This window comes from Bubalus bubalis, chromosome 7, assembly GCF_019923935.1.
Source record: "Bubalus bubalis isolate 160015118507 breed Murrah chromosome 7, NDDB_SH_1, whole genome shotgun sequence".
Classification (NCBI taxonomy): Eukaryota; Metazoa; Chordata; class Mammalia; order Artiodactyla; family Bovidae; genus Bubalus; species Bubalus bubalis.
The window spans coordinates 92794428-92805254 of record NC_059163.1 but is presented as its reverse complement, the minus strand read 5'-3'; the positions used below and the strand labels follow the sequence as shown (position 1 = coordinate 92805254).

At 41.3% G+C, this 10827-nt stretch overlaps 1 protein-coding gene across 2 annotated transcripts in view; it reads right to left on the bottom strand.

Annotated features, from left to right (window-relative positions):
* The window catches only part of PAPSS1 (3'-phosphoadenosine 5'-phosphosulfate synthase 1), a 115095-nt gene that overhangs the window by 18447 nt on the left and 85821 nt on the right, over window positions 1-10827 (bottom strand). For both annotated transcript variants that reach the window (XM_006061881.4, XM_006061882.4), the window contains exon 11: window positions 126-355. In XM_006061881.4, coding sequence (XP_006061943.1) covers window positions 126-355 — 230 coding nt within the window. The remainder of the gene's footprint in view (window positions 1-125; window positions 356-10827) is intronic.

Here is a 10827-nt window from a genome sequence, read left to right as displayed (position 1 = left end):
GAAACTGGTACAACAAAGCCTGCCACTGGTCAGCTGTTGTAAAGATAAGGCAATACATTAAAACCCTAGGAGCAGCTTAGAACACAAGGTGTTTCACAGATTTATGCAGAGAATGTAAAACTTACTGCTCAGAGTCATAGTAGTCCATCCGCTTCTTTTTCTTGTTATAAGCGGCAACTCGAAAGGGAACGATCTCCAAGGTGATCAGGCCCGGGGCCATGGTCAGCACTTTGGCGCCATGAGTCGGCTCATAAAGATCCTTCCCTGTTTCTGGATGGGGCATGCCAGCAGGGTCTCGTCCAACAATGTAGAAGTTGGCTCCCGCAACCATCCGTGCTCTGCAATGCCACTGGACCTAGAATAGAAATGGTCACATTAAACAACCACGATTTCATGACCAGCACTTAGAAGTAGTAAGTGGATAATAAATGTATATACTTCTTATATAATCAGTATCTATCAGTAGGAAATCTCAACGAATTAAAATCATCCTCTTGGGAAGCCAGAAAAAAAAAATGGGCAACCCCTCCCCTTCCAAAAAAATCTACAAGTATATATGTATATGGATCTGGGAAGCATAAGACAAGGTGTTGGCTGTGACTTAACAGCCAGCTGCTTTCAAAGGTAGCCCTGTAGCCTATACCGTCACATTGACTCACTGTGTAAAAACAAAAATTACTTGGTCTAACACCTAGAACTACAGAAATGTAGAAGTTAAAGTAACTGGAAGAGAGCAACATTCTCATTAAAACAGGAAGGAAGTGAATCCTCAAAGGTTAAGTGACTCGGCCAACAGAGCGCAGGACAAACCCAGGTCCACACACTTGGTCTTCGTTCCCTGTCAGTGTACGGCTCCATTATTTAGTGATTTACAAAACCATCTCAGTTCTATGTGAACAGAGGCATAAATGATGGCCACTGCATATCATTTCATTTTATCTCTCTTGATAGCATCTCTTCTACCAAGTACTTTATTTTTATATCAACACCATTCACAAAGTCCAGGAGTATGAAGGCAACCCCATATACCCTATATTTGAATAGGTCACCCTGAGGATTTTCAACTTTTCTAGTTGTTTCTACTGATATTTACCTCTATATTTCTAAACAGTATGTGTATACAGTTGTAACTTGACTGTTAATTTTAGATATTATATACAGTCATCCCTCCATATCTGTGGATGCTCAAGTCCCATAGTCAGCCCATCGTATTCAAGGTTCTGCATCCATGGATTCAATCAACCACAAATCATGCAGTACTGCACATACTTACTGGATAAAAACCTGCATATAAGTGGACCTGCACAGTTCAAATTGATCATGTTCAAAATTATAATATAGGCTAATTTCCACATTATTATTTCCTGCTATAAAAGAAGATATTTGGCTCTTACTCCACTGTCTTCATTCCCTATCCCATTTATTCAATAAATACTGTGGTATCAATACTTTGGTGAAATAACCATTTATCTGTAAAATGGGGATTACAATTGTATTTACTGGATATAATTTTTAATAAAATTACCATATGAAAAAACTGAGGACTTAGAATAGTACCTGGCACAGAGTAAGTACACAATAAAATAAAATCTTGGCTGTTATCATCTTTATTTTACTCCTCTCCTTGTACAACTGTTTTTCCTAGAGTTAATAATTGCCTTAATTTGTTTTCTGCTTGCTTAGTTTTCCATAGACCTGTTTCTATATACCTTGTACTATCTTTCTTCCTAAACACACAGTTTAATACAATTCTCAGTCTCTCCACCACTGAGTTCTGACCAAAGAAATGAAAGCCAAAGTGATGCGTGCCACTTCCAGACGTGGATCATTACAAAGCCTCCTGAGCACTAGCCTAGTTTGCTTTCCTCATAAGCCAGCTAAAGAGAAAGGACCCTTATAACTACCTCTTTTTCCACTACAGTATTACTTCTGCTTGCAGTGAGCTGCAGAAGTTCTGTGTGCACCAGATGGCAAAGCATGAAGCTAGACGACCTTTGTTCTCCACATACACCACCTCTTCCTCCATCCACCCCAGATTCAGCTCTTCATGAAATATCTGCTCATTTCCCTCTGCCCCTTCGCAGCAGACAAACAGAAGAATTCCACTTGTTCAGACTCAATTTGTATCAAGGGGTCAGTCAGCATCAAATTATCAATTAAGTACTCTGCAACTCCACTTAAATGTAAAATCTTTTCTGCCTCATGAAAAATAGTTACTGCTTACAGAGTTAAATTAAAAGGGCAGTCTAAGTTTTCTGAACTTAGGTGAACTTACTTTGCTCATTATATATTTACGTCTGGATGCTTAAATCATTCAAGTGCCAACTGGTCAATAAGCCAGGAATATATTTCAAAAGCATATTGGTGACATGGGCCAGTTATAACTCTGCCTTGTAAAACTGTCAGAAAATGTAATTGCTTCTCTGACTTCTTTTAGAAGGTATGTGAGTAAATTAAATGTAAACACAACAAACATGGAGTCAACTTTCCCCTGCAGGTGACCTAAATGGTTTCAATGTATATTTTAATGAATGGTTCCCTTATGAGAAAACTTTATGATTTTTAACAGCCATGAGTAAGCAAATCAAATGTCATTCTTCCAAGAAAGCCTAGTGTGAGTCAACTTATAACCTACTGCTACTGCTGCTGCTGCTAAGTCGCTTCAGTCGTGTCCGACTCTGCGCGACCCCATAGACGGCAGCCCACCAGGCTCCGCCGTCCCTGGGACTCTCCAGGCAAGAACACTGGAGTGGGTTGCCATTTCCTTCTCCAATGCAGGAAAATGAAAAGTGAAACTGAAGTCGCTCAGTTGTGTCCGACTCTTCGCGACCCCATGGACTGCAGCCCACCAGGCTCCTCCGTCCATGGGATTCTCCAGGCAAGAGTACTGGAGTGGGGTGCCACTGCCTTCTCCTTATAACCTACTGAACAGGTAATATGTTTTAATGAAGTGAATGCAAGTCAGCCATGGCCACTGGTATCTGGTTAAGAACATAGGCTTTCAAGTCAGGCTGTCCTAGATTTGAATCCTAGCTTTGCCCCTCACTGATGGAAGGATCTTAAGCAATTTCCTTATACAAGCCTCAGTTTCCTAATTTATAAAAATGAGAATGATAACACGTAATGCATAAGATTGTTGGAAGTTTTGAAAGTACTCAGGATACCACCTGGCCTTCAATAAAGGAAAGCTGTTATTACTGCCGCTATTACTATTACTCTGTGAAGTATTTCCTGACCAACACAGTTGAATTAATTGCTTCCTGACCAGAATTTCTGAAGAAAACTCCTTTCCTCTCTGAAGAAGATGACACGCTGCCCAGAAGATGGTTGTTAAAACCCAGAAAGAACTGTATATCCGGCAGACTGAGGTCAGGATGTATTCCTTATCTTTTTATGCCATTGGCTAGCATAATTATCAGGAAACTGAATCCATACTGAAGGACTACATGATGATGCCTAAAAGTTTTCTATGAACCCCTCTAAGTATCTGTAAATGGCCAACCTAACAACCAATGACTTATTTTCTACTTTACTTTCATCTGTGTAGCAAAGAACAAACAGCTTTGTCATTTTTTTCTGATTATAAGAGTAATTTAATTCACATGTGGCAAACACTGCTCGTTGCCTCCACAACAGCTGATTTCTCTTTGTCCTGATCTCCCTATTCCTTGGTGACAGAAACCTCCCCCTAAAGGATGAAAATGCTACGTCCTTGCTTTCCCAGCAGTACAGCATGGGCCCCTGCGCAAATAACAATCTCTTGGGAAGTTGTCTAGAGAACTCCTGAAAAACTTTTTTTCCTCATTAATAAAACTCTCAACTTTCACTTACCTGAAATGTCTTCCCTTCACCTTTATTTTTGCTTGACTATAGAATTCTAGATTAATAGATATGTTTCTACTTTTTTTCTCTCTTGAAAATGCTACTCCATTGCTTCTAGCTCATAATGCACTTGAGAAGCCAGCCATCACTCTTATTACTCCCCTACTGTTCCCTCTTCCTCTCCCCATCTCTCTGCTTTTAAGGTTCCTCTCTATCATAAATTTTCAGCAGGTTGGCTACTATGTACCTAACTGTGGTTTTCTCTGGGTTTATCCCTTCTTATATTTACTGGGCTTCTTGAATTTGTAGGCTGATGTTTTCCACCAATTGAAGAAAACTTTCAACCATTTTTTTTTTTTTCCAAAAAGTTTTTGTGCCACATTCTCTCTCTCTTTCAGAACTTCATTCATACATATGTTAGATGGCTTGAGATTGTCCACAAGTTACTGAGGCTCTGCTTGTTTTCTCCCACTTCTTTTCCGTTTTCAAAAAATTCCTACTGAGTTTTAAAAAACTCACTGACCTTTTTCTTCTGCCAACTCTAGTCAGCTTTTAAGTTTATCCAATAAACATTTCTGTTTCAGATACTATACTTTTTTAGCCCTTGGTTTTCCACTTGATTTTTTTCAGCTTCCACTTTTCTGAGATTCCCCATCCAAAGACAATATTTTTGTTTAAGAAGCCTCAATGTTCTTAATTTGCTAATTCCAACATCAGCATCATCTAAAGGTACGCTTCTAGTGAAAGTTTTTATTCTGGATTATAAATCACAGTTCCCTGCTTATTTCCAATAATTTGTTGCTGTATGCTGGACTTGTGAATGATTTGTTTTAAGGAGCCTGAATAATGCCGTTTTCGTTTAGAATGTTAAGAGCCTGATTCCAGCAGGCAGGTAATTTACTGGCACGTCTTCTTATCTTTTTGAGGCTCAATTTTAAGCTCTATTGGGCAGGTTCAGTCCAGTTTTTTGGACCAATTACCAACCTACTGCCTTTCAACTCCAAATTCACCCTTAGTATTTGCTGAGAAAATGGACTGAAAACTAAGCATTTCTCCTTCACAGTGAGCACAATGTTAAATCAGCAGAGGGCATTAGAGGGACACTGCAGGAGGAAGGATGTGTAGCGGTACCTGAATATGGGGCCATTTGGTGGCACAGGGGTCCAGCAGCAAACCCAAAGTGCACACTCCTTCAACAACCTCAAAGCCCTAGCCTGAGTCCAGTGATCACCTCGCTACAGTCCTCCTAATGCAAACACCCAGTGCACTCCAAGCCTCCCACTAGCAGCTTCCTGACTCCCTCTGCTTACTCACGTATCCCGCTATGCTCAACTGTGCCTCAGAGAGTTGCTTCCTGCATTAATTGCTACATGGGTATCTCACAGTATGCACCAATCTGGCAGCAAGCCAGCTCCCAATGAATGCCCTGACCCCCACTGAGTTCACCAGTCTTTAGCCTCAGCTAGCCTGTGAACCTGGAGAAGGCAATGGCACCCCACTCCAGTACTCTTGCCTGGAAAGTCCCATGGATGGAGGAGCCTGGTAGGCTGCAGTCCATGGGGTCGCTAAGAGTCGGACACGACTGAGCGACTTCACTTTCACTTTTCACTTCCCTGCAATGGAGAAGGAAATGGCAACCCACTCCAGTGTTCTTGCCTGGAGAATCCCAGGGACGGTGGAGCCTGGTGGGCTGCCGTCTATGGAGTCGCACAGAGTCGGACACGACTGAAGCGACTTAGCAGCAGCAGCAGCAGCCTGTGAACCAGAAAGAGGGTTGTTTCCTGTTATCTGGCATCTGTGAACCAGTGTAGTCCAGAAGAGTCCACTCAACTTCACCATCCAGTGGGAAGAAACCATACCTTTTCCAATGAGATCTGAAGCACAACCTTGGGGAGAGGATCCCTTTTCCAATTCTACCCTTCCTTTGGTAATCTCCCTCAGTCCTAGGGTACCCTTTAGAGTTCACTCTGCATTTTTTAGTTACTTCTCTATTAAAGTTCGGAGAAGGCAACGGCACCCCACTCCAGTGTTCTTGACTGGAGAATCCCAGGGACGGCGGAACCTGGTGGACTGCCGTCTACGGGGTCGCACAGAGTCAGACACGACTGAAATGACTTAGCAGCAGCAGCTATTAAAGTTTAGCACATCTTTAAACTTCCCCTGTCCAATTCTGTGTGATTCCCCACTTCCTGACTGTAAACAGATTGATAACACGCTTTCTGGACAGTGTGGCCTATTTTCCAAAAGCATGTGTTTCTGGTGTCTTAGTTGCATACCTAAGATGTTAACAAGATTTCTCCACTTTAGCTAGGCTGCAATGTCATCTTTCAACAATGAATAACCTCTAGTACCTTCCATCCACTCTCAAACTTATTGTAGCTACTCTCTACCAGGCTTGCCCTGCACAAATGCAGCCCAAGGAACCCTGGGGAACACCCTCACATCTTCTCTTGCCCTGAAAGTGAAAGCATTAGTCACTCAGTTGTGTCCAACCCTTTGTGACCCCATGGACTGTAGCCCACCAGGCTCCTCTGTGGAATCCCCATGGAATTCTCCAGGAAAAAATACTGGAATGGGCAGCCATTTCCTTCCCCGGGGATCTTCCTGACCCAGAGATTGAACCCAGGTCTCCCGCATGCAGGCAGATTTGTTACTAACTGAGCCACCAGGGAAGCCTTGCCTTAGTTCTGTGCCGCAAGTCTCGTTGCTTCAGCAGCCCTGAAACCCAATCTCTGCCTTCTTAGCTCAACAGGTATATTTATGCAATGGAATACTACTCAGCCACAAGAAAGAAAGAAATCCTGACATTTACAACAACATGAATGTATCCAGAGATTATCATACTAACTGAAGTAAATCAGAGAAAGACATTTAAAAGATATCACCTATTGTGGAATCTTTGGCTGCATCCCTTCATTCTTTCTGGAGTTATTTCTCCACTGATCTCCAGTAACTTCCTGATGTTCAAGCTGGTTTTAGAAAAGGCAGAGGAACCAGAGATCAAATTGCCAACATCTACTGGATCATGGAAAAAGCATGAGAGTTCCAGAAAAGCATCTGTTTCTGCTTTATTGACTATGCCAAAGCCTTTGACTGTGTGGATCACAATAAACTGTGGAAAATTCTGAAAGAGATGGGAATACAAGAACACATGACCTGCCTCTTGAGAAACCTGTATGCAGGTCAGGAAGCAACAGTTAGAACTGGACATGGAACAACAGACTGGTTCCAAATAGGAAAAGGAGTTCGTCAAGGCTGTATATTGTCACCCTGTTTATTTAACTTATATGCAGAGTATATCATGAGAAATGCTGGACTGGAAGAAACACAAGCTGGAATCAAGATTGCCGGGAGAAATATCAATAACCTCAGATATGCAGATGACACCACCCTTATGGCAGAAAGTGAAGAGGAACTCAAAAGCCTCTTGATGAAAGTGAAAAAAGAGAGTGAAAAATTTGGCTTAAAGCTCAACATTCGGAAAACTAAGATCATGGCATCTGGTCCCATCACTTCATGGGAAATAGATGGGAAAACAGTGGGAACAGTGTCAGACTTTATTTTTCTGGGCTCCAAAATCACTGCAGATGGTGACTGCAGCCATGAAATTAAAAGACGCTTACTCCTTGGAAAGAAAGATATGACCAACCTAGATAGCATATTCAAATTCATTACTTTGCCAACAAAGGTTTGTCTAGTCAAGGCTATGGTTTTTCCTGTGGTCATGTATGGATGTAAGAGTTGGACTGTGAAGAAGGCTGAGCGCTGAAGAATTGATGCTTTTGAACTGTGGTGTTGGAGAAGACTCTTGAGAGTCCCTTGGACTGCAAGGAGATCCAACCAGTCCCTTCTGAAGGAGATCAGCCCTGGGATTTCTTTGGAAGGAATGATGCTAAAGCTGAAACTCCAGTACTTTGGCCACCTCATGCAAAGAGTTGACTCATTGGAAAAGACTCTGATGCTGGGAGGGATTGGGGGCAGGAGGAGAAGGGGACGACAGAGGATGAGATGGCTGGATGGCATCAGTGACTCGATGGACGTGAGTCTGAATGAACTCCGGGAGTTGGTGATGGACAGGGAGGCCTGGCGTGCTGCGATTCATGGGGTGGCAAAGAGTCAGACACGACTGAGCGACTGATCTGATCTGATTGTGGAATCTTAAAATATTGGTACAAATGAACTTACTTACAAAATAGAAACAGACTCACAGACATAGAAAACAAAGTTATAGTTACCAAAGGGGAAAGGGGAGAGGGGAATAAATTAGGACTATGGGATTAACAGACAGACATGACTATATATAAAATAAATAAGAATTTTCTGTATAGCAGTATATTCTGTATTGTTACTATATTCATTATCTGGTAATAAACCTATAATGGAAGAGAATCTGAAACTAACACAACATTGTAAATCAAATCAAATCAAAAGGATGGGAGAATAATAACAACTCACAGCCAGCAACTGTCATTGAAAAAAATCGGTATTGGTTTCAGAATTTCCTCCCCAAGTACATTTTTGCAGCTAATGTTTTTTTGACTCTACATAACTTACTTCAACAATGTAAGCGATACAAGTAAGAATTAAGTTTTGCTACCCAATAGTGCTAAAAGGGGAGTATTCACAATTCAAATTATAATCAGTTCTCAAATAATATTGATCTATGCAAATCCTGTTATGGTTCTCCCTGCCATCCATCACAGATTAAGATATTGTGCAACTAACAAATCAAAAATCAGGGACATAAAGGAACCAAAATTACTTATCTCCATACACAGAATATTTACAATGTAAACACTTTAGAATTAGAATAGTTCTTGAATCATTGCAATATGATGTTTAATCCATGCCCCTTTTTATAAACAAAAAAGTCTCATTTGCTCCCTGACTCCATTAGAAAATAGTTACCTATCATCTACCAAAATCAGATTGATTATATTCTTGTAGCCAAAGATGGAGAAGCTCTATACAGTCAGCAAAAATAAGACCTGGAACAGACTGTGGCTCAGATCATGAACTCCTTAATGCCAAATTCAGACTGAAATTGAAGAAAGTAGGGAAAACCACTCGACCACTGAGGTATGGCCTAAATCAAATCCTTTACAATTATACAGTGGAAGAGAGAAATAGATTCAAGGGATTAGATCTGATAGAGTGCCTGAAGAACTACGGATGGAGGTTCATGACATTGTACAGGAGAGAGGGATCAAGACCATCCCCAAGAAAAAGAAATGCAAAAAAAAGCAAAATGGCTGTCTGAGGAGGCCTTACAAATAGCTGTGAAAAGAAGAGAAGCGAAAAGCAAAGGAGAAAAAGAAAGATATACCCATTTGAATGAAGAGTTCCAAAGAATAACAAGGAGAGATAAGAAAGCCTTCCTCAGTGATCAGTGCAAAGAAATAGAGGAGAAAATAGAATGGGAAAGACTAGAGATCTCTTCAAGAAAATCAGAGATACCAAGGGAACATTTCATGCAAAGATGGGCTCAATAAAGGACAGAAATGGTATGGACCTAACAGAAGCAGAAGATAGTAAGAAGAGGTGGCAAGAATACACAGAATAACTATACAAAAAAAGATCTTCATGACCCAGATAACTACAATGGTGTGATCACTCACCTAGAGCCAGACATCCTGGAATGTGAAGTCAAGTGGGCCTTAGGAACCATCACGACCAACAAAGCTAATGGAGGTGATGGAATTCCAGTTGAGCTATTTCAAATCCTGAAAGATGATGCTGTGAAAGTGCTGCACTCCATATGCTAGCAAATTTGGAAAACTCAGCAGTGGCCACAGGACTGGAAAAGGTCAGTTTTCATTCCAATCCCAAAGAAAGACAATGCCAAAGAATGCTCAAACTACTGCACAATTGCACTCATCTCACACGATAGTAAAGTAATGCTCAAAATTCTCCAAGCCAGGCTTCAGCAATACGTGAACCATGAACTTCCAGATGTTCAAGCTGGTTTTAGAAAAGGCAGAGGAACCAGAGATCAAATTGCCAACATCCGTTGGATCACCATAAAAGCAAGAGAGTTCCAGAAAAACATCTATTTCTGCTTTATTGACTATTCCAAAGCCTTTGACTATGTGGATCACAACAACCCATGGAAAATTCTGAAAGAGATGGGAATACCAGACCACCTGACCTGTGTCTTGAGAAATCTGTATGCAGGTCAGGAAGCAACAGTTAGAACTGGACATGGAACAACAGACTGGTTCCAAATAGGGAAAGGAGTACATCAAGGCTATAAATTGTCACTCTACTTATTTAAGTTATATGCAGAATACATCATGAGAAACCCTGGGCTGGAGGAAGCACAAGCTGGAATCAAGATTGATGGGAGAAATATCAATAATCTCAGATATGCAGATGACACCACCCTTATGGTAGAAAACGAAGAAGAACTAAAGAGCCTCTTGATGAAAGTGAAAGAGGAGAGTGAATAAGTTGGCTTAAAGCTCATCATTCAGAAAACGAAGATCATGGCATCTGGTCCCATCACTTCATGGAAGTGGAAACAGTGGAAACAGTGACAGACTTTATTTTAGGGGACTCCAAAATCACTGCAGATGGTGACTGCAGCCATGAAATTAAAAGACGCTTACTCCTTGGAAGGAAAGTTATGACCAACCAAGTCAGCATATTAAAAAGCAGAGACATTACTTTGCCAACAAAGGTCTGCCTAGTCAAGGCTATGGTTTTTCCAGTAGTCATGTATGGATGTGAGAGTTGGACTATAAAGAAAGCTGAGTGCTGAAGAATTGATGTTTTTGAACTGCGGTGTTGGAGAAGACTCTTGAGAGTCCCTTGGACTGCAGGGAGATCCAACCAGTCCATCCTAAAGGAAATCAGTCTTGAATATTCATTGGAGGGACTGATGCTGAAGCTGAAACTGCAATACTTTGGCCACCTGATGTGAAGAACTGACTCATTTGAAAAGACCCTGATGCTGGGAAAGATTGAAGGAAGGAGGAGAAGGGGACGATAGAGGATGAGATGGCT